The sequence below is a fragment of the Cygnus atratus genome, chromosome 3 (genome assembly GCF_013377495.2).
Source record: "Cygnus atratus isolate AKBS03 ecotype Queensland, Australia chromosome 3, CAtr_DNAZoo_HiC_assembly, whole genome shotgun sequence".
In the NCBI taxonomy this organism is placed as follows: domain Eukaryota; kingdom Metazoa; phylum Chordata; class Aves; order Anseriformes; family Anatidae; genus Cygnus; species Cygnus atratus.
This window is the reverse complement of record NC_066364.1, coordinates 42,290,853-42,315,798: the sequence shown is the minus strand read 5'-3', so window position 1 is coordinate 42,315,798 and position 24,946 is coordinate 42,290,853. Positions and strand designations below refer to the sequence as shown.

At 35.5% G+C, this 24,946-nt stretch overlaps 1 protein-coding gene across 1 annotated transcript; it reads right to left on the bottom strand.

Annotated features, from left to right (window-relative positions):
• Positions 1–1,654: 1,654 nt before the first annotated feature.
• On the bottom strand, positions 1,655–24,640 carry UFL1 (UFM1 specific ligase 1). Its single transcript, XM_035561722.2, has 19 exons — positions 24,438–24,640; positions 23,672–23,817; positions 22,979–23,007; positions 22,067–22,164; positions 21,099–21,213; positions 19,805–19,935; positions 19,181–19,239; positions 16,660–16,806; positions 15,282–15,457; positions 14,441–14,620; positions 13,942–14,062; positions 11,071–11,193; positions 8,597–8,717; positions 7,792–7,955; positions 6,205–6,335; positions 5,982–6,062; positions 5,162–5,247; positions 4,495–4,675; positions 1,655–3,789 (listed from the first exon to the last, which is right to left on the bottom strand). Exons 1-19 carry the CDS (start codon positions 24,512–24,514, stop codon positions 3,586–3,588), a joined length of 2,370 nt encoding a protein of 789 aa, XP_035417615.1. The 5' UTR covers positions 24,515–24,640; the 3' UTR covers positions 1,655–3,585.
• Positions 24,641–24,946: the final 306 nt, after the last annotated feature.

The following is a 24,946-nucleotide window of genomic DNA, read 5'->3' as shown; positions in this document are numbered from 1 at the left end:
ATATTTAAGCATTCCTAAAAAAAACCACTATCAAATTATTTACTGTTTTCCTGAGAAAACACCTTTGCCTTTTACTGAATATGCTATTATTTGGGCCAGCAGAGAGAAGGAATCCTGCTCTCACAAGTATCCTGTTAATCCCAAAGCTTCAGATCATTACCATTTTCTATGTTTAAAGTACAACCATAATTCAAAATATTTGAGTAGCATGTATTTGGAGGCTCCAGAAATACCCAAGGGAAAAATCACTACATGCCTTATGCTTATACTCCTCCCTAGGCAACCCCTTTTGGCCGCCGCTGGAGAAATGATACTGGGCTACACAGACATTTGATCTGACCCAGTACAACCACTCTCATGTTTTCTGTGTAAGTACTAAATTTCCTATTCCAACAACAGCAACAACAACAAATCTACCCAGTTCTGTAGAAATTTCCATTTTCCTGGCCTAAGGAAATATAACTGCTATTTAAAAAAGGGAAATCACAGAGCAGCATTTCAGAAGAAGCTTATTCAAAGACCCTAAAAAACCTGTAGTTTACCTGAGCAAGCTGTTAAGATGCATTAATCCAGACAACAACCCCCAAATATTAACTATTATTTGGAAACTTGTGCCAATTTTTGTTTCAAAGATGTTGCAAACCAAGAGAACAGGAAAGAAGGCTGCGAGTTCCAGCAGAGCGCCAGTTCACTTATTTCCAGCAGACCTGAAATAACCTGAAATAACCAGCTACAAAAGTTGCAATTTGCCACTTAGTAATGGGGAAAAGAAAGGCTACTGCTGAGAAAGATATTTTTCCACCTACAGTTAATGCACCTACTCCAATTTGCTGAGAGCAGCAAATGAGACTATGAAAAGCCTGTTTATACATGTTTGTATGTATGTACATGTATTCACAGAAGCTATAATGGTGGTGTTTAAGGTGAAGGACACAAGAGGCTTACACTAAATACTTAAAGCCAAAGTAAGTGTTGATTTGTATATTGTGCATCCCCTTTCATTTTCCTAGATATGCCAATAGGCACTTCTGTTTTGTGAACTGAACCTCTAAGACAAAAATACTCTTACACTCACATACACAGAACCATGGAGTCATTAAGGTTGGAAAAGACCTCCAAGATCATCTGGTCCAACCATCACCCTACTACCAATGTCACCCACTAAACTATGTCCCTAAGCACCAAGTCCAACCTTTAATTTATCATAGGGAGAGGGTAAAACCCACAAATTAGCATAATATTCAGGAAATTATAAATATTCTTTTTCCCTCTCTTTCAAGATATGTCTACTTCATAAACTAAAGACTGGTTTTCCATATCTAAGAGACAACAGAAGTATCTGTGGGAAGGTTTTCCAACCTGTGTGTCCTAGAATTCTTAGTAACCATAAAAGACCTCTGAATTTTAGTGGCTTTTTCTCATCTAGTTAGAAGAATACACATATTTTTATAATTCTTATAATAATGGCTACCATATAGCAACTCTAATGCATGATTTAGTAGATTTTATAAGTTATTATTCCAGCATAAAACAGAATCAAACAAAAACACAGGGACACTCAAAGCAGCATGTTATATAAAACAGTGCATATAACTGACTGCTGTTTGAAAGCTGCAAGTTGCAAGATCATCAACCATTGGTTAAGTCAACAAAATGCATTTTAAATACTTCATTATTTAATGTTATTAAAATAATTTCATATTTGCATACAGAATGTCATATAGCATACTATTTACAAAATAGATCCATGTTATATAAAATCGTTTACATTCAGTATAGGAAAATTGCAATTATTCTGGCTAAATAACAACAAATCAAGCCTATTCACTGTATGCAAACTTTTTCTTAAACAAAGCTAAACAGCCAGAACACTACTTTTCTCTTATTCCTCACTGTCCTTTATTGTCATCTAAGATAGCCTCCATCCAAAGAAAAAGAAACAACTACCTTTGCTTCTGCCTTACAACCGGCACACTGCTTTTGTCTTACAGTGGGTAAAAGATCAGAATTATGATGTGAATGTCATTAAATATAACGTACTTTTATAATTTTTACCTTATCAAAATTAACTCAACCTTGGTTAATCTGAGTTTCCATAAGTGACCTCATCAACTTTTTGTTGTTCTAATTTCAGGCTTTTAGATAATTTTGATTAAGTATGTAGAATACATGAATGGTATTTGTTTTGCTGAAAAACACGGTATTTAAACAAAGTAGGACTTGCACAGAATATATTTGCTTTCTTTCATCATCAAAGAATTTTGGAAAGTATGGGTGAACAACTTTTTCAGTGAAAAGTATGCTTTCTTGTCTTAGTACTCAAATTTGATTTTATGCAAAAACCTGGAATTATACATGTGAAACCAATAGGCCTTACTGAAGTAATATAAAGCTAAGAAGGATCTGATACAACCAAAATATTTCTGGTTTGAAAACGATCTTATTTTAAGTACAAATTAGAAAATAATTTGACATAGTGTTATGACAAGTTTTATGTCATAAATAGTGGCAGAACTCTAATTTATTTAATGTACACATTTTCTGCTTTCCTGAATACATAAAGTACTTGTGAAAATAAGGCAGGTAAAAAACTTGAGGGAAACACTTTTAACAATATTTAGCTATTTCAGGTTAGAAAAACAAATTTCAGTCCATAACGTTTATGTAAAAATATCTTTAAAGTTACCTTTGAAATTTTTTTTAAGGAACTCAGGGTAAACAGAATACCAGAAGTTCCCTTAAGGCAGCTGCCAGAATGCAAGCATGTGCTTCAAACTGCGAAGGGAACTGGGCTGAGAAATCAACAAGACTAAATAACATATAGTATGTTAAATAAAGAAGGTGCAACATTATTTCTCCACCCTCAAAATATCAGTGCAAAAGGTTATTGCCTGTTCTGTCCCAATTACAAGTTTTAAATGAGCTGCTATTACGGATGTTAATACACGAATAGTATGGGTGTGCTGATTTTTGAAAGGTTTCAGTACCTTTAGAAACTCACATTAATACTGAGTCACTTAAGTTTAGGAATATAAACTTGTACTCAGTGTTTTTACTCTTGCGGTTTAGTGAACAGAAGCTGCAAATATCCAGCTTGATATCAAAAAGTAAATATGGCTTTTCATTTGTACACCATTTATAGCAGTATTACCATTTCAAAACTCGTCTTTGAGATTGATACATACGCTTATATAAACTTATATGCAATCCTATAAATCCAAATCAGAAGAGCATAACTAGAAGCATGTAACAGAATAGTGTTATATGAAAAATAACCATTTCTTGAGGTCTCATATGAAGTCGCCAATTAAAAAAGCAGTGTTTTCATACCCAAAGTGCCCACAGTTGCACTCTGTCACACCTACATCTAATGCATTACTATGCGTGTTACAGGTATGCTGCAGTAGTACATAAACAAAACTCTATTTGTCACTATCACACAACAGCTCTGTACCCTGGCTGTGATTTGCAAGAAGCCAAATATTAAAAGGTTTTCAAGCATTTTCTCCTACCCTTCCCCTCAGGATAAAAAAAAAAAAATAAATTCTGACTATATCATGGATGTGGATGTACTCAATAATCATTTTATTCCTCTGTTACAGACGATTTTCTAGGTCTGAGAACAAGATCTTTGATAGAGGTAGTGATTTCCTGGAGCTCTTTCCGAATGGCATCTGCTCCTTCGTCCTCTTCTGTTTTGTCACTGTCCCCCTGTTCAGTCTTCTTAGTCTGACTGATCAATTGTTTCACTACTAATCCCTGGTATTTGACTAATAGAGAATGCTGATCCTGAGGGAAAAAAAAAAGCACAACAAAAAGAAATGTCAACATTACGGAGAAGGTACACAAACTTTTAATTAATTGAAGAATAAATGTTAAAACAATAAACATTCTTCCATTCTTATCTAACGGAGGTTAGTGACGCATCTATTTCCATCAAGGTATTTTGCTACCTAACCTAAATTCCATGAAACAGGTAGAAAAATGAAAGTATTTCCATGCTGAGGGAACAGGACAATTAACCACTGAAGCAGTAAAGCAATGCAGTCAGTAAACACCATTAGTTTTGGCTGATTAGATATAGAATTTGAAACTTTTTATTTTTGAAGAGGTACATCTTTCCTAAAACTGAATCAGAAAAGTTCAAAAACATTCTCGCTCTAGGTAGGAGAAAAGAGAGTTTTAAGAATTTTCATTGATTTTTAACATTCCATAATGGATAGCTGACTCTACAGACAAAGGCAAAAGCTACAGAACAGACTGATGACAGATGGATTTTTAATTTTATTTAAAAAATGTTGAAAAGAGATTCCTGAAACGATATGCTTGAATAGAAACACAGATCAGACAAACTGCATATTCTGCACATAAAGATTAGACATGAAAAGCAAAGGTGCTAGTGTTATATAGCAGGAGGAGTCAGTATGAGGCACAACTCTTATGTTTAGTCATAGAAAAAATGTGCTTTCCCGCTAAAAGGCTAGAAAGGAATACCTCTGGGATCTTGCCGCTTAGGAAATTAATGATCTGTGGTACAGATCTCCCTGGTGCATGAAGCATACAGTGGGTCGAAAACTGAAATAACAGTACTGATGTCAGGTGCAGAACAAGAGCTGGATCTTCTGTTACTTTTAGCTGTTCAATCAGAGCTTGTCTATGCTGAAACAAGACTTGCCTAAGAAACAGGAATGTATTAGATTAAAATATGTTTCCCATTCTGTCTCATAATAATTCAAATAGACTCTAAAGCTCTTCTAACATTAATAATGCTATTTTCTCCTCTGATCGACCAGTTCTTGATATGAAACTCCACACTGAAAGGAAATAATAATAATAATAATAATAATAATGAAAAAAAAACAAACGAACAAACAAGAAGCCCTGGTGTAGCTCAGATTTTGAAAAACTCCCTAGTGAACCTACACTGCTATGTTGTAGTAACCAGTCAGCCAAGCATGTTAGGTAAATACAAACTCTCCTCTCTGCCTTCTCCCATGGAATTAGGGCTGCCTTCCTTTGTATTTTTCAGTTAAACAGTTTGGAAAGAAAGACTGCCTCTTACACATTCTGTGTGACTGCTACCAAACTAACCATCTGACACTTGTGCATCAACAAAGCTACATTTCACACAGTGTAAACAGAATAAATAAAATTAAGATACCTTTCTTTCTTTTTGTCTCCTTTTTTCACCATAATATCACAAATATCTGCTGCAGAATCAAGGTATGAAAGGAAATCTTCTAAACTCTATTAAAAAAAAGTAATAATCTGTTTTAGCAGGTTACAAAATAAGCTAATTACTGTTCATAATTAATCGCCCAAACACATGACAATGAATACACTTGGAATAAACTATGGTAGGAAAAAAAAATATTTAATAAAAATTAAGTTTATCCATCTTCCAATAGTTCATGTATTTAAATACAAAAACTGTATTGTAATGTTAGTCTTAGAAATGAAATACTAAAAAGGAATTCATTCTACAGTTCTCTATAGACTTTTCTTCTTTAAGAATGGCCTTTTGCATATAAGAAATAATAAATTGCGTTCCTTTATGCTTCGACTGCCATAATCTGTTTTTTATTTTATTATTTTAAATACCCAGGAATACTAGTTAAAGAATACATGGGAGAACATCAGGAGCTTCAGGAAGTACATTCAAGAAACATCGATCACTTTAAACTGCAGATTCAGCTTTTGTTTTTCTCATCTATGCATAAAAGATACACTAGAGTCCATCTGGAAGCAAACAGCCAGGTGACCATCAGTATCAAAATGTAAGATCACCTTTTCACCTCTTAAAATTCACAGATATGAAAATGTACTTACTCTCACTGACTTACATACATTCAAAAGATGACTTTGCCTTCAGCATTTAAAGCAGCAGCACCATATGTACTACACTATGTCTTTCAGCTGTTTATTAACATAGTATCACCAGAACAGAAAATCTGAGCTCAAAACATTCTGGAATACATTACCTTGCCATTCAGAGAAGTATGCAGTTTAGTTAAAGGACCTTTGGTGTCTTCTGGCAATTTACCTAAAATCTTGGTCCTGACCTGTATGAGAGAAGAATGGAAACAATCTGCAATACGAATTACTATTTTAACTGTAGGCATATTTAAACAGAAGATAATTAAATATTAAATAAATATCACTGATCTACTTGAGACTGGCAAAAAGGAACTGATCGCTGCATACCTCACTTGTGATGGCAGAATAATTTTCTGTTGTCATCATTGAATCAGATGCTAGGAAGTTGAAAACAAGATTTGTAATGTCTGTACAGACAGTCTTCAACAGGTGCTTGACAAGGTTAGTCTGAGTTTCATCTGTTTAAAAAAAAAGAAGATTAAAAGTGGGAAAGTAACTTATTACAGCTGATTCATATGAAGAGTTATCACAACACTTCCTAAATCATGGACTCTATCAACCCAGAGTAGCACAAGAAAGTTATCTAGATACGTGAAGAGAATCTTCCCCCATTTACAGTTCCTCATTCCTCAGTGAAAATGTGGACTTTCAGGTCTGTGAGAGCATTTGAATGCACAGTTAGTACTTCAAAGGTGTATCTGTATGAACAAGAACTACTAATGAACAAACACAGTGTTGATTCTACCAATCAACAAGTAGAAGTATGAAAAAGAAAAGTCAACAAGACAAGCAGTTACATGAGCAGGCATGTGACATAAGACTGAAATAGCAGAATTTTAGGAAAAAAAGAACCAGTGTACACGAACAAAGGCTAATGGGAAATAACTAAATTTATTTCAAAACACATTTGAAATACAAGTATACAAAACAAAATACAAAAAACAAAAAAAATTAACAAAAATATAACAAAAAAATACAAAATACAAAAAATACAAAAAATACAAAGTATACAAAACAAATGCAAAACAAATACATTTATTTGTTTTGTGTGCATTAATATTTTCTTTTGCTGTAGCTTTCCACAGGGAAAGTTTCAAAGAAAACTCAGAGCACAGAATCTTGGAAACATTTACAGCATTAGGAAAATGCTGTATATATATACACACACATACATAAAAATAACATACATCTAATTTACATATATTATACATAAACACATTATATACACACATATTTTATATATACATATATATATATATATTGTATATGTATATATATGTATATATACATACATATATATATATATATATATATATATATGACCAGGGGTTGGCCTGTTAGTAACTCAGCACTTCTGTTTCCAACCAATTTAAAAAAAAAAAGCCACAAGTCTTTGCTTGTAACAGAAGTCCTTTCTGTAACAAAATATAGGTAGCTAAAGAAGACATTACAGAGTAACCCACTGCAAAATGAATCTACACCTTTTTGAAAATGTACTTACAAGGAGAGGTTACTTTCAATACAAACCAAAAGAAGGTTGAGAGGGGAGTTCTCAAGAGTCAGGTGCTATTCAGTGTTTTCACTAGTTACAGGGGTGACAGAGTGAAGTCAGTTAAAAAACATAGTAGACAGAATAAAAACTGAAAAGGGACACAAACACTTTGGAAGAAAGGACAAGAATACACAATGACCTGGACAGAACAAAGACTGTGGATATGAAATAAAGAGAATGTGTTTCAGTAAGTGTGCAAAGCAGTGCACTCCTGCAGGAGGTCAGTTTTAGACATTATAAATACATCCCTAAGTTTTCATTTTCTTAAAACTGTTGCTCTTCTTTGACTCTGAATGTAGATTCTGGAATAAATTCAACATCCTTGAAGGAGTGCATTCATTTTAACTATATATTTATTATACCTGTGAAATGCTTTGTTCCCTTTTCAAATAACCGAATGTTGTTGTACAAGTTTGAGAATTCTTCCTGCAAGTCCTTCATAGTCTGTCTTCTGCTAGCTCCAGAGGAAGATGTTGAAGACGTAAAAACGGAACGCACAACTTCTTGATAACTTTTTGTTAGAGGTCTTAGAACAGGGAAGATGAGGGAGAAAAAAAAAAAAAGTATTAAGCAAAGTGTAAAAATGTTGAAGGTTTTTCCAAACATACCAATAGAGAAAGCTATGTCACGACAGACTGAGTGGGACTTAAAAGCCACAGAATGATGATATAAAGCAAGCCCATAAGGGGCTCTTATGGTCTTCTCATGTCCTTTTTGCCCGGAACACATACACTTATCTCTCTCTCTCATGGAACATCTTTTAAAATAGATTATTCATCTTTGCTGACCTAGCTTACCATCCAGTTACACAAGTGCCAGTAGTGCCACAAAGGACAGGGGACATACAAGAGCTGTACACAAGATGGCACTGGTGAAATCCCAACACAGAACAGTGTAAGGGTGTGGAAATGCAACCGTGACCCTGAAATCTCTTCCTGACATAGGACACAGAACTTCCTACAGCTTGGCAGAAGCATTATTTCTCATTACTGTGACAGTACAGCTTTCTAATACTAAAGGAAGTATATAACACAGAGCTGTACAGAAAGAGAATATTGATTCACTTCCATCATTTTTTTTTTTTCTAAACAAGAAAACAGAATCAAGAGAAGATTCATCTGAAATGAATCACAGACTTTCTAACTCTGTTTGAATTACAGAAGTTACCTTATTAGATGTTCAGCAAGTTCTGTAATAAGCTCCTCAGGGCAGTCTTGCATATGGGTCTTTAAAACATCCTGAATTTCCTCTTGGGTCATGAAAGGGAACTCCAGATGCTTATTCCTATCTGTAGTAGCCATAAACAACATTCATTGTCAAAACTTTATACTTAACATTGCTTTAGTTACTCTGTGGCATGAGACATTGAAACACCTCAAAGTTCAAACCTCCTCAGAAGAAATACATTACCAACAACGCAAAGAAAAGGATGACTATAGATGACAATAAAATTTTGTACATATGAAAAATTGATGAAATCTCCCTTTTGATCACAGTTATTTTCTGTTACGGGCAACTTAAGAAATACACAAAAACATTTTGGTAGAAGATTTCAAACTGCCTGGCCCATATATTAGTTCAGGAAGGATGACGTCACTAAGACCAAACAGATTTTTTTTAAATGTCAAAACTGAATAGAACATTATTACTTGAGGGATTTCACAAGACATTTTTTTAAACCCAGTTAGTAATGTAGACAATCATATAACAGAGAGTATCCTCAACTTGAGGTTATAGTTCAGGATTACATAAAATTTCAGATGGGATATAGCAAGAAAATTAAACCAGACAAGAAGTTCTGGTATTTTCTGGTATTAAGACCACTTTCTATGCTGCTTGTAAATGCATATAAATTATTGCATCTGTATTTTTTGGGGGGGCAATATGCAGATGAACCTAATATGCTGCAGATGTTAGTTTTTACATATAAGAATGAGATCAGGATGATGACGGCGAACTGGAAAAGCACAGGCATTACATATTCCAGCTGCAAGATAAAATAGGGTTATTCTGCACAAAAGGTAACTGAATGAAAGGAAATCAATGATTCTCCCAATTGTGCTACAGTAGCAGTGAAGAACATACAAGACTATATAAAACAGATGGAAAGGAGACTTAGACCAGTTTTTGGAAGGGTGTTATTTATATTTGAATGGTTACATCTGAATTTATGTTGGGATTTTAGTTCACGAATATGACGACTGAGTATTTTTTTTCTCCTGTAAAAGAAGTAACTCACAAATGAAGTTAATCAAACAGCATTCATCACACACTATTTAATTCAGTCTATTTATTACAACACAGCAAAACTAGCAACAACTGTAAAACATGAAAGGTCACACACAAAAAGAGGCTGATTTGACACTGTGTTACTCAGTAACTCATCAATCTGGAAAAATAACTTCATTTATATGTGAATTACAGGAAACTATGAGAGTGGTATCACCCAAAATTAAGATGCTGTGCCTCAAAACTTCAAATATGTTTAAAAGTGTTTTGCAGTCACTATTAGAAGTCTAGATACTACATATAAAATGGAAGCACACATCTGGTACTTGAATTAAATAAGTAATACATAATTATCACTGTTTCATTTACAGCCACTGTTTAATAAAAGTCTAACCACGTAGGCATCTGCTTATGAGGAAGCCTCCATGCTCCTTCTCCTAACAATCGGCAAGGAGAAATGGGCACCAGCAGGGAGTGATTCAAACTCCTCCTATAATACACATCTAAAACCAGTCAGACTGATGGGCCTTCAAAATACCTACTTTCTGCCACTAAAATGTAGGCTTACAAAGGTAACTAGCTCAGATGTAGAAATCTCATTAACACAAGATGAATCTTATTTTAAAATATTAAAACTGTATTTTTATGCTTATGAGGACTAATGTTTAAGTACCGTTTCAATGCTATGATTCGTTTAAGTTAACCAAGCTTTGGAACTGGATGAGAACTACTTTATTTATCATAATTCAGCATGGGTTAAGAAACCAACTACAATATCCCTATCACAGAATCACAGCATGGTTGAGGTTGGAAGGGATCTCTGGAGGGTCATCTGGTCCAACCCCTCAGCTCATGCACGGCCACTCAGAGCTGCTTTCCTAGTACCATGTCCCAATGGCTTTTGAGTATCTCCATGGAAGGAGACTCCACAACCTCTCTAGGCAACCTGTGCCAGCACTTCATCATCTGTACAGTAAAAAGTGTTTACTGAACAGATGAAACATGTTGTGTTCCAGTTGGTTCCCACTGCCTCCTGTCCTGGCACTGAGCACCACTTAGAAAAGCCTGGTTCTGTCTTAATTGCACCCTCCCTTTAGGTATTTATATACATTAATATCATCCTGAAATCCAAACCATTTCCTACATAAAATCAAAATTTAAAAATATCTGCTTTATCTTCCATTACTTCGGTTTCTTTTTCAAAGACTAAGTTATACTATTCAGTGAATATGTCCATTTCACGTAAATAGCAGTATTACATCCATTGATATAATTCTAACTGAATAGTATTCTCATATTCTTTGATATTTTACCTGACCTTACCAAGATAGTGTGGAAATCAAAGATGATGAAAAGCAAGTGATATAAACATGTCTCTATGAACAGATAGTGCCCAAAATAAAATGACGTACCTGTGCTAGTTGTTTGTGACTCTTCATCACTGTCAGCATCCTTCCTTCCTTTCTTCTTGGTTTTCTTAATCTTGATCTCTCTAGCATTACCACCTCCTCCTCCTCTCACACTTCCACTGCCCTCTGGTGGAGAATTACTTGCTTAGTTCACAGTTCTTAGCACTTAAAAGTTCACAATATTACAGTAATTTATCTGCAGTACTTGTTAGAAGTTAAATTAAAAAAAAAAATGAAAAGTCAACCCGACTTGAAAGGTAACCTACAATACATATTCCAGAATACTAGTGTCATAAGTTTCATTCTTAAGAAAAAGAAAAGCATACTGAGTGAAAGCTTCATTTAAGCCAGTGTCACAAATAGACACAAATACTAACCATGTATGCTATTAAAAAAACAAACAAACAACACAATAATGTCTTTTTCCAGATGAAAACAGATGAAATACTAATTTCAATTTTGTAATGGGAGATTTTCTATTGGCTGAAAATAACATTTTAGTAAACATTTGGCATTTTGTTCAGCGATGCTGAATAACCAAGTTACTCAAAAATATTCCAGATAATGCAACTTTGTTGACTTTAAGAGAAATAATCCTCCATAGTAAGCATTTATCCAAAATATTCTTGAAAATGTGCATTCAATTAACTAGAACACTAATTTTTGTTCAACTGTTCCATTGCTTCACTGTGAAGCAATGAGATGATCCAGTACCGACAAACAACAAATTACTTAGTTCATAGGTGCTGTAACCCACGTATTTACACTGCAGATAGCATCTCAATGTACAAAACATTCCCTCTGCACAGTGTAAGTTGCTTAGCTGTTTGCTCCCTTTTTTATTGCTCGTTCCCTTGTTTTTTGACTTTAAACTCCAGAATAATTAGTTCTATGCATGCACTAAGTCTTAAAGTAATTATTTTTCCAGTTAAATATAAGGTCCAAGGTTTCAAATTACTATGTTACCTAACAGTACTACCACCATTTGAGAAAAGGAAACACAAGGGCAAGATGCTACTACTTAGAAAGCTAACTGCATAGCATTACTTTACAGGAACAACAAACTTGTCCAGTAGCATCTAGCAGCACATTGTGAGACCTTCTGAGTTTCTGACCTCTCCATAAAACAAGAGTTGATGTTTTTCACAAACTTATTTAAAATGTGACTGCATTCAGCTGAGCAGATACAAACTGTCAAGTGTGCAATGTATTAGTTATTTTGAAAGCAAGCTACTTTCATCCTGCATTTCACTTGAATAGCCACACTAAAAAGCCACAATCCATAGTCAGGATCTCATTCAGAGAGCAATGAAGAAAGTGAGACTACAACTGGAAAAGAAGTCATAGTTTCTGACAACAGGATGGACTGTAACCTACAGGAAGGATCATTTCTGCAGCGTCCATATATACTTATTTGTAAGAGACTGCTACAAACAGCATTATAAGTGGACAACTGACAATTTATCTTGAAATCACTAAGTACATGGCAGAATCCATATTTGTACCAGTGGCGTTAACACTTAGGCCATGCCAGGTTCCACTTGCACAGCAGACATACCTGCACAGACAAGACGTTAAGGCAATGTGACATCACCCACATTTTGCCATTATGCAGCAACACCTAATCCTTAAACCATGATTTTGAATGTTGTGAGGTAACACACATAACAATCAATACAAAAACACTTCAAGGTAGTCTTGCTTACTGTGCAGCATATGTTATCTGTGGATATGAATAAAACTCCAAACGGTACCTGCTCAGTAGAGACTTTAATCCTCAGAAGGCTGGAAACTGAAGTCATTCTATTTATGACGGTTCAATTAAAGTTCAAGCTTCTCTACTTCAGCTATGGCCTAGAAAAATCTGCTGTCTCTTGTGGCAAGAGTAAGATTAGTTTCCATGCCAACTCAGTCATGGCCTTTTTAAGAGTAGAATCTTATATTTTATTTTTCAGATGAGTATATTCAATTAAGCTAGATGCATCAGTGCTCTAATTCTGTTGCTTTCAATAGCACATAAAACTCTGCATGTGGGTTCAACATAGATTGCTCAGCTGTGCCGTGGCAACACAAGAGTCATGTAAAGTCTCTGGAACTGAAAATACAGTGTTTAGTCCGAAAAATGTTTTAAAAACTAGAAAGATTTCAAAGGGTTTTTAAAACTACATATTTTTATTCTCCCTCAAATTAAAATTTATTCCAAACAGCCACCAGACAAGTGGAGTAAAGCATGGAATTAATTTAACACACAATATACCATAAAGTAAATTGTGTGAAACTCCAAATGACTGTTATGTATGCAAACATAAAATTATTGGCATGGGATTCTCAAAAAAGAAGCATAATATTCTCTCTCAAAAAAAAAAACACACCTTAGTATCTCATTTCTGAAGTTAGACTGAGCGATTTTGGAAGTAATTTCTGAAGACTATTAAGAAATATTTTAATTTTTCTGGATCTCTGAAAGTGTAGAGAGTAAGAGCATATCTGCACTGCGTAGCAAAAAGTGGTACAGATGTCTCTGAGCTGGTTCTACAAGACCTCACACACAACTCATTCTTATGTGAATATACCATATACACAAATAAATGAACACGGATTCCATTTCTAGAGCCATGTGCTTTGTACTGGACTAACTCAGGATTTCTTTATGGTACTTCATCTGTACTTTGAATCTGAAATGAGTTCTCATGTACATAGCTCAGATACATTCACAACTACAGTATAATCATGACAAGTGGTTGGATTGTTTCCTAAATATCTTCAGCAAAGGACTGGAGGAAACTAATGGACTACAAAACAGAATAACTTCATATTTAAGTATTTCTAAAGCTAAACATTTTTTTTTGCATAAGCAAAACATTGATGTTTTACCTGTTGCCTTCTTTCTTCTTTCATCTTTTTTGTCTTTTTTATTAGCATTTGAATTTTCTAAAACAGAAGCCTGTTTTAAATCTTCTTCAGTGATTAAATGAACAGGGTTATTTTTCATTTCCTACAATGAAGAACATGAACTTAATAGGAAAGATACAGACAGCAACAAAAGATGCATACAGGAATGTTTAAGCCATTTAGCAATTTCAAAGTATACTAATCTAACATGATGCTTTCCAAGAGCAACACATGAAGACACGTTTAGTCTTCTCTCCAAACTCAGTATCTGATCATACTGTTACTGTGATGGTGTTCCGTGAGCAAAACTGGATATACACTAAACTGCACCAACTGCATACGCAAATTCTTTCCTAATTTTTTGCTTGTCTTCTTAAGCTGTATTTCAGATGAGAAGTAAAAAGATGGTAACAGCAAACAGAAAGACAATCAAACTATGTCCAAAACTCAACGTAGCATCTTGACCAATGAAAAACTGTACCTTTTCAGCCTTCTGTTTCATCATATCAGAAAATAGATCAGTACAGCTGCTTAGAAATTTCTCACTGACCACAATGGTGTCACTGAAGACTAAACCTGAAGAGTTTTTGTTCAGAGATCTCATCACTTGTTGAAGCAAAATTCCAGAATCTTCTACCGACAATGAACTTGGCAGAAGAGTCTAGGGTAAAGAACATAAAAGTCATTTACATACAATAGCGTATTCTAGAATGGACAGACATACATGTGTACGGATAAATAGGACTCACAGATTTGCTGTTAGCTACTTAAAATATATTTCACTTATAAAATTAAACTAGTAATTTAAGAGTAAACACTATTTTAAATCTCCTAACATCCCAAAACACCACTGCTACATCTGGGAAAAAGCATACCAATTTCTTCAAAATGCAGCTCAAAGTGATAGTCTAAGGCCTAAAATAAGGATTTACCTAGGACAAAATGGCTAATATTCCTTACTGAACACTTACATAAACTTACTGAAATTTACATAAGACTTCAGTTTAAGGCTTTTTCCAAAAGAATACCAAAAAAAGATATATTGTTCTCTAGCAAAAAACATTAGCATTAAATTTAAAATGAAAAGTTAGTCTTAGGTGTCTATCAAGTGAATACTGACACGGCCTTCCTTTGCTTTTGTTCAGACCAATGTAAAGGAAAATAAAGTTTTTTTTATTTGTTATGACATTTTGTCTGATTATTTTTGTTTGACAACATGGGATTTACATTAAACATACATGTAGCTTTAATAAAATATCATCTGACACAAAAATAAGACAAAGCAGATAAATCCAACGACAACAACAGAAAGGATCACTTACTGCTACATCTATCCAGGTTCCAGAACTGATGGCTTCTTCTACGGAAGCTTCAACCTGATCCACAATTTCTTGACCAACACAAGCTGTTCTCAGAAATAAGAGTTTTGCGGACTTGTATCTTTTTTTAATGTAGCCTGCTGGGTCAGGGATTCCAAGTCTGTATAACGCATCAAATTCTATAAAACAGTTAGAAATGCGTTAAATTTAAATATCTTCTTATACTATTCATGCTACTTACAAGATTTATGTAGCAATTTTCTAGAAAAGCAGGAAAAAAAGAATTACGTATAGTTTCTATATGCATAAGTGCAACTTCAAGCTGATGCTGACCTAAAACTTGCTTCAATACAAGCTACAGCTAAACGCAGTTGATAGAAATATGAAGAATAAACCATGGACATGACTTCAGTCCAAGTTTTGGAAAAAATGCTTTTTTCAGATTCTTACACCATTAAATTTATCTTTCCAATGACATCTTCCCAAATTATTCTAACATAGCATTAACAATATTTACAATATGCAAAATGTCAAAATCTTATGTTTTCTAAAATTAACCCAATATACTCGTAGAATTGTTCAGTGCCTCACAAGCAAAGCATTTAAAGCATTTGGCAGTTTAAACTTAGATGTTCTAAAAACATTCAAAGACTTTGATGGATACTCTATTAGTTGAGCAGTATTACGGAAACACTTAAAAGTACTACAGTATGTAGAAAAGTATGTTGAGCCTTTTCAAAATGCAAGACATTTTTCAAAATGCAGGACTAATAAATGGCCCTCTGGGACCATAAGGGTACACTCCCCTTTTTATTCAGGTCCACATTTTCCCACAGCTCCCGTTTTAAAATACCATCACCAGGCATCAGTCAGCTTTAAGTCAGATAGACGTATCTGGATTCAAATAGGACATGAGTATTATCAACTCCAGTTCTGCAAATCTTACTGTGGAAAAGGTTCTTCCTGTGCACTGCATGCTTGGCTATCAGGACAACCAATGGTCAAAGTTTGCTTGCAATCTGGATACCTGACCTAAAATTCCCAACTATGTGGGCCAAATACAACCACCTGAAAAGTCCACCATAAGCAGTCTATTTAAGAAATGTTTCCAGAACAGTAATAGAAGTAGCATTTTTAACACCATTTGTGTGAAATAAAGTTACTGTTTAGCGGTATGGTTCTCTCTGCTGAAATACAGTTCCTTCTGCTGAAGTAACACATAATTATAAGCAACACAGTCTTTTAAAAGGAGTATCAACTGTACTTACCACCACTTATACTTGCAAGGCTTCACACTAGATAGTACCTATATTAGAGTAAGACTAAACACCTATACTAACTTTAGAAAGATATTTTATCCAAGAGAAAAAAGATTAATTACCTAAGTAACCATTCTGCTTGAAAAAGGAATCCACCCAGTTGCTTTGTGTTCTGGCATAGATGTCTGGAACAAACACAGCCTTATCCTGTTTCCCACCAACCACAGTGCCTTTTAGACGACCAGTGTTAACAAGTTCTTCTAGCACAGCTAAAAGGAAGAAAAACAAGTGAAGCAACATTTTCTATTTTGATGCATCCATTAATCTAAACATAGCAATTATTTTCCCCGTTTTGTTTCTTCTTTTCCCCTTAATTGGTTGTTTTTCTTTCTACTATTAATTGAAAGAAACTAGAGACCAAACTACAAGTGCTTGTTCTAATGAAACATTACCAAGTTCTATCCATTATTTTTAATGCTTCTAAGAATTTCTTGATAAAAGCTCACAAAATCATACAATGTTCTGAAAGAGTGAGCCACTACGGCAGGATCAAAAGTCTCTTTATTCAACATAGGTCTGGACAGTTTCGGCCTTTAATTTAAGAAACGCAGTCATAAAAGGCTTGTTCTCTGGGCAGACAATACAATATAAGAGTATTTTATTACTAGTGTTCTCTTTGCATTCACTGTTTGCATGTTAGACACTACGGAAAATAGATCTGAACATACTAAAAAGACATGAAAAATTGCTATCTAAAATGCATAAATGTTAGCACCTATCATACAGTTTACAATGAGTAATTTTACAATTTTACCATCTTTATGGTTTACAATGTTCACAATGTTGCCAGTAATAAACCCCTTGTAACGAACAAATATTGCCTACAAAGAATGTACTGGTATTTGGTAGAACCAAAGTACTAAACCTTTCTTCATGCTAACTATGGCATTTTCATTCCGTTAAAGGCACATGGGAATGTATGATCTGCCTCTTATGAAAAGGGAAAAGCAGAACATAAGTCACTAGGTATATTAAAAAATAAAATAAATCAACTGCTAAGTTCTGCAGCAGTTTTGTCTGGAAGAGGCAAAACTCACAACTGCTACTTTAAAACACATTGCTAATAACGACAAACATAAAAGACAGAGTATAAATAAAGTCATTGAAAAGATATTTTCAAGTTTCCAACATTTGTGGGAAGTTCTAGTGAAACATTACTGAGTTCTATTGATTATTTTAATATTATCAATAATTATCAATTATTTTCCCTGTCTGCGGCAAGGGGGTTCCCTGCTCACGGCAGGGGTGGGTAGAATTAGATGATCATTAAGGTCTCTTCTAATCCAAACCATTTTATGATTCTATGAACTGAAACGTTATCTCTGAAAAATGGATCAAATGAGCTCTGGCAATAAATAAAAAGTTCTTTGAAACTTATGAAACATCAGAGGGAATGAAATACAGTAAGAAGTAAATAAAAAGATGAACTAACTCATTAAAAAAAAGAGACAGTACTAGAAACACACTTAGCAACTGTGATGATTGTTGGTGACAGGAAAACACTCAAACTTCAATTCAAATTAACATCATACATGAGCAATACATAATCATGTACTTGCAGAGCCTGTAAAAAGGCTAACTGTATACTGAAATTTGTTGCCTGCTGAAACATTGCTATAATGCAGTTTAGCAGATTTCCCTTTCAACCTTCCCTTTCAACAGTTGGGCAGCACATTCCTAGAAAAAACAAAACCTTAAATTGATTATATGAAAGCAGGGTATTTATATGATTTGATTTAACTGCTAAGATTTTCATTTGTAATGAAGAAGCTTGTAACAAAGCAAGAAGGTAAGCAGAGATTTTCCTGTGGAGCTCAAGCATGCAATGCCCCGAAGGCAAAAAGACTCAAACAGAAGAGAGAGATTAACTTTCATGAGAAGAGATGGAAAACCATTAAAGGATTCTGAACAGCTGCAACACTTGGTCAGCCAACACACAAGACTAATGATGCTTGAAGCATCATCTTGAACAGATGGAGGGGATTCCTGGTGGCCAAAGAAAAGCTGAAATATTAGAAGTGAGAAACAATTAAGTACTGCCTACAAGTTTCAGCAGTTGGACAGGAAATCTTTATGAATTTCTATTTAAAGAGCTGCAGAAAATAAAGGTAAACAGTTTAAGAGTATGCTTTATCTCTCAGCATATAAAGACATTTAACTATGACTGTAACAAAAGCTCTGCCTCTGCTATCAGAGAGGAAAGTCAATAAATAAAATCCAGAGCAGTTAATGCTGTTTGGATACATAAAATCTGTCCCCTTTTGTGTGCTTCACTGATAAAATTGCCAGTAGCTAAGGGCAAATAACGAAACAGATGACAAAACGAGTACTGTACTTCTTGCATCATCCTACCCCCAGAGGCATTTCATTACTATATGCTTTCATTGCTTTAGATACAGAGAACATCTCTTCAGTTACAGATAGCACAAAATGTTTAACGCTTTTTATACTAGAGAGAAGCATACTGTTCTTTACTCCAGAATTAGTGGTATATACTAAAATGTTCTTTGAAAGTGCACTTCTGCTAATGAAGAATCTACGAATTAACTAACGAGAATACAAAACAGTCTGAATGAAACTCACAGTAAAGTAAATGTTCTTGAAATCCATACCGAGTGATCAAGTTACTTATAGGTGTAGGCCTTGGAAAAAAGAAAAACAAAACAATGTGACTAAATGACCTGAAATGGATGTGGAGAATCTAGAAACAAGAGGTTATTCCAGATGGACAAAACTATGTAGTATCTTTGCCCCACTCTGCTATACTGACAATTAACACAGGTTACAAGGTTTTAATTGTAAATTACTATGAAATTATAAGATATAACAGAGCTATGGTAATTACCATAAGTGACATTTTTTCCTTCATGCAAGTTGACACACAAGATTTTTGATCTATTACGAAACATTTCCTATAGGAATGTGTACTGGGTAGATGTTAATATGAAACTGACTGGGGAGTCGGGGAATGACAGTAAGGATATATATTCTCCAAACAAACAAAAAAACCCCACTGATCCACACCTTCAGTCAAAAAATGTAAATGTGTCTCAGTTATACTTTCCTTGCTCTCCCAGAACTGAACTATACCTAAAGAAAGCTATCCATGAGTTTCTTTTCTTTTTCAGTCTCAAGTGAATTTGGTTTGTAAAGAACTATGGAAAAAAAAAAAAGTTTTAATATGCGGTTGCAGGTGCAGCAATTTACCGAGTAATTGCACTGAAGAGACCACGAATGCGTGCTCGATGCCGGGAAACATAGGCTTCTGTGAAAATCACCCCACGGTTTTCCTGGTCTAGTCGTCCGTGAATAATTCTACCCAAACGCCTGGATAATGCCTGTAAATAGAAGCAGGGATGACTGCTAAAATTGCAGATAAGCAACGTTAAACAAAAACGAATTCAAAAATCTGTATTAACAGATAAGCCAGATAGTTTTGCTGAAAAAGGCAAAACATTCCAAAAGGAGGACTACAATTGGAAATTATTAGATATATTGAGAATGTGTCTAACTATATGTATGTTGATGCCATTGTAGCCCACACTTCAAATCAGGGAATTCAGCTTTCCTAATAATGTTCTCTTCTGTCTGTCTTAAAGGGATTACTATGTATGTATCCGATGTTGACAGAAAACTTTGCAAAAGAAATCCATGTAGTTTGGAGATACACAATCAAAACTAAGTTTTAACCTTTCTATCTATTTTGTATGAACTAGAGGCAGAGAAATTCACTAACCATTTTTTCAAACAGTCAAGAAGTAAATTAGCAACAATAAACACAAAAGAGGTTTTCATAAATGTGCAAAGTGAACTAAATCTTCAGCATTGCCCAAGAAAGGAGAAACCATACAATAATTTTTAGAAATGTTTTTTGTAGAAGCTAGCCATCTAACAAACATTAGAGGAATTCTGTTCACAAATTAAGAGCCAGCAAGTTGTAATTAATATGACTGCTCACTTAACACGCCACAGAACTACCCTTTGAAAAAAGTATCTTCCAAAAAATATCCAACCTTGACTGAAAGTCCCCGGTTCTCCCTAATCCTTTTAAGCACTTAAGATAGTCATTTAAAGAAGTAAATAGTTTTTGTGAATGTCTGGCTTCAGATTCAAAAAACTACATTTATTTTACCTTTCTTGAATAAACTGAAAAGTCTCTACCATTGTATTTCTGCCTCTTGACTAGGTAATGAGACTGATGAAGTTACCCTTACATCTCTCTAATGTCAAACAGTGAAATTTTCAGATCTTCCACTAGTCTAACACATCCTTCTGTTCCTAACACTCAAAAAGACCCCGAAGAAATGTTGCCCAATACTGAAAAGGCAAACATCAATCTCAATCTGTCAATAGCTGTCACACTGAAACCTTTACATAGTAATTCTTTTCTGCTTAGAATGACGACCAGCCTGTCACAATTAAAGCCACGGATATTGCAAAGATGACAAAAGAAGGTGAACACAATTGATTCTACGTTTGATAGGTTGGTGGGTTCCATCACCTGTGTCAGGAAGTCTCCTGGAAGGTCATATGCCTTGCAGAGTTCGGATACTGTCACCTGGCCAGTTTCCTGTAGTTTATCATTTATTTCTTCTGCTAATTGGTCTAGGTAACTCCTTATTTAAAATGAAGGGAAAAAATAAGAGATGTAGTTGATGTGAAATTCAAAGTCAACCTGTTATCCACATGCACTTCCGCTGCTGAATTATTAATTGGCCTGGCACTATACCTCGTTCTAGTGCATATTCTCAAAAACAAACTGAAAGTTATTTTACTTGAATAAAAGAGAAAGATGCCAGTGAAAATGTGTTTTTAAGAGCCTTGTAACCAAGGCAGCTAGTATTAAAATTCGTCATTTACCTGCTTGTATGAATCTGCCAAAAAAGAAGAAATAGGAAAACATTTTATGACAAAAGAAAAAGGGCTTTAGTAAACATAGTATGTCTTAATTATTTCAAGAGAGCCAGGAACTACACATTCTTTGCCAAGAATAAATCTTGCAATGCAATCAATAGTGGAGACAGCCGCATAACAGTATTACTTCAGTGTTTGTTGGTGTGTTGAAAGCCACAAAATAACTCATACATTTTAGGATTGTGAGGTAAAGCAAGAGGTGGGTGAAAATGAGAGGGTTTGTCAACAGCTGAGGCAGACAGCGAGCCCACAGAACAAATGAGATCTGTCTCCTGAGCACAAAGACATGAAGAAGTAAGAAATAAAACCTCTGAATACTGGGCAGAGACATTCAGAATGCCTTTGCCCCATGGCTTCAGTGAATACCTTCAGACTGGCCTCACTAGCCATTTTGAAAATAAACTAAGCAGCTAAGCAGCACTAAGCAGCTGTAATAACAATCAAGAAAAAACGTATTTTGCCTCAGAAACAACAAAGGCTGACTCTCATTGTTAGCCTGTGTTTCAAAAAATAGAAGAGATCTGAGTTATACATGCTGCTCCTGAAAGCACTCACTCATTTATAAGTTGTCCCAGCACAAGCTGAATAGCTTTGTCTGACTTAACGATATCATTAGCTCTGTTTTCAATGTGCAGAAGGTCCACATTTATTATCTAAAAAAAAACCAAACAGAAACCAAAACTGTTATAAGAATTTTAAATTGAAAACCATTCTTAAACATCAAGCTATTATACTTAAATATTCTTATGTCCTAAGGAAAGCTGCTTTTATTTTTTTCTAGTATTGCATACATATACTTGTATAGTATACATATACTTGTATAGTATACATATACTTGTATAGTATTGCATACATATACATATACATATACATATACTGCAAATCTGTGATTTCGAATAAAGCTTCACTGGGTAAAAATACTCTTTGCAACTGTGACAAGGTTAATAGAAAGCTATGCAATACAAAATTGCAGAAAGCTATGAATAGAAAATACTAAATTGTCTTTCAGAAAGGTTTTCTGATTCTAAGTAATTTTTCTCTAGCCAGAAGGGAAAATTAGTCACAGAGGAAGACTACTGGAGGATAAAGGTTAGTGGAGACAAGAGATTAATGTAGGAAGAGGGAAGATCCAAAAAGGCATGCAAAGTTAATTATGCATGCTCCTGCAATTTTAGATTTAAATGGGAAACAATTCTTTTTCCCCTTAGTCTGCAAAGGAAGAGTCCACAAAAAAATCTGTATATTTTGGTGCTGATTTCACAGATCACAGAGTATCTGTAAGTACAAAGGAACTCTACATAAAACAGTAAACAGATGCGTTAAATGATCTGCAGTACTCTGACAAAGGCTACCAGCTCATCATAAACTGTTCTCCTATTAAAAAAATGAGCGTGACTGATGAAGTCCACATTTACAACAGACATGATAAAAAAGGAAGAATATACTTTCTTATTACTAAAAAGTTACCTGTTGCAAGTCAACAATGTTTACTCGACCTTCAAAAAAAAGTACAAACATACTTTTAGTATATAAAACATATTTAAACAGGTTTAAAATACAGCATAGTCCATTGTGTACAGAACACTTTACTACTTTGTAGACCAATTAAACCAATTTCAGCTTTAAATATTGACAAATCACAGAAATCACTGATGGTAAGTACAAGATATCCCATGCTGTTCTACACTATGGCTTTGCTAACAATCCAATACAGAAACCCCAGAAATAAAAATCACAGAGGCTGTCAAGCTTCTTACCTTTGTATGATGCTACTGTCAAACATCAGCAACAGTAATTTAAAAACATTATTATTACAATTAATGATGTGAACAGAGAATGGTTTTGAAATTCTGAGTCCTGGGCAAACATCTGGACCAGATACTAAAATGCAAAATTCCCTTCAAGTGGGTTAGTAGACCATTTGCACTTCAGAAATTCTACATAGGCAAAAAAGAATCAAGTAACATCTTGATATGCTTAATTAAAAGCCTAATACAGATTTGAAATGAAAAACTAAATAAACAAATTCACATGTAGATGAAGCAAGAGGGAGCATGATCGCTTTTTCGAAACATTATGGGTACTGAAGAAAACTATCAAATTCGTCCTGTAGCCTTCAATATTAACTTCCAAGAGGAGGAAAGCAGATGTGACACTTACCACCACAAACATGAAGCTCATCCCGGATCTCCCTACTAATCTGTGCTGGCGTGACATACTCTTTTCCATCCACTGTATGCACTACTTCCAACTGCTTTTCTGCGATCAGTTTAGTGACGATTTCTATACAGTTCCGTTCTGACAACCTATCAACAGCATAAAGCGCAATCGGTTATTCCAAGCACTCGCTAACTTCAAATGCGCGTTTTAAAAATACTCAACAGAGGGAATAAATTGATTACTTGCTGTTCTCTGCATTCAATACTTTTTATGACAGTCACTTTGTGTTCCTACTTTTCTGATGCCCCACAACTCACCCACACAGCGTTTTGTGTGCGAGTCATCGCTGGGAGGTGATTTCCACTGCCCAACAGCTGTCAGCCCCTGTCGCAGTAGGATTGCACCTTTCTGTGAACGCAGGCAGGGCTGCGCTTACAGGCTTTGTTTACTACCCTTATATACTTCTTTATTATTTCCTATTTTATTTGTTTATTTTTAATATAATCGAGTTCTGGGCCACAATCTCAATTACCCAACGACTGCGGACGGATCAGAGCGCTGGGCCTGAGGACGTTTACCGGCTGGGCCTCAGTGTCTCTCGTGGACCTAAATACAACCCTGGGGACCCCCACACCCACCCCCAGAACCCCAACACCCCCACCCCAAACCTCCCCCCCGCCGTGCTGCCGGGCCCGGGGGAGGCCGTGGGGCGAGGCTCGGGGCCCTGCCGGCGGCGGGCTGCGGGCACCGGCGCGGCCCCGCTCACCTCTGGGCAACCTCGGCGAACTGCGCCCGCTGGAAGTCGGCGGCCAGGCGCCGGATCTCCTCCCAGGCGGCCGCCATGGCCGCCCTCCCCTTCCACGTCGGCCCAGCGGGGCGAGCTACGGGCAGCCAGCGTGGACAAAGCTCCTCGACGCACCCCCCCCTCCCCCAACCGCCCACAGCGCCCCCTCCCGGCCCGGCTGCCCCCGGTCTGCGGGGTTACATTTATTTATTTATTTATTTATTTATTTTTGAGCGCGGAGAGTGTAAATTAAACTTGGTTTAATGCGCGAGCCAGGGTTTTGGGGTGTTTGTGGGAACTTTTATGGAATTAGATGAACGACACTACTGAAAAATTTAGGGAGGCTCAGACTGGTGTGTGAGGCACACAGCCTGTAGAGCTGCTCAGTTGCAACTCCATCAGGCAGTGAGACAAATTTGTGTGGCTGCTGAAACAGCGGCCAACCACGCATTTTAAGGGCCCCTTCTGCCCTTATGTGGCATCGATTTGTC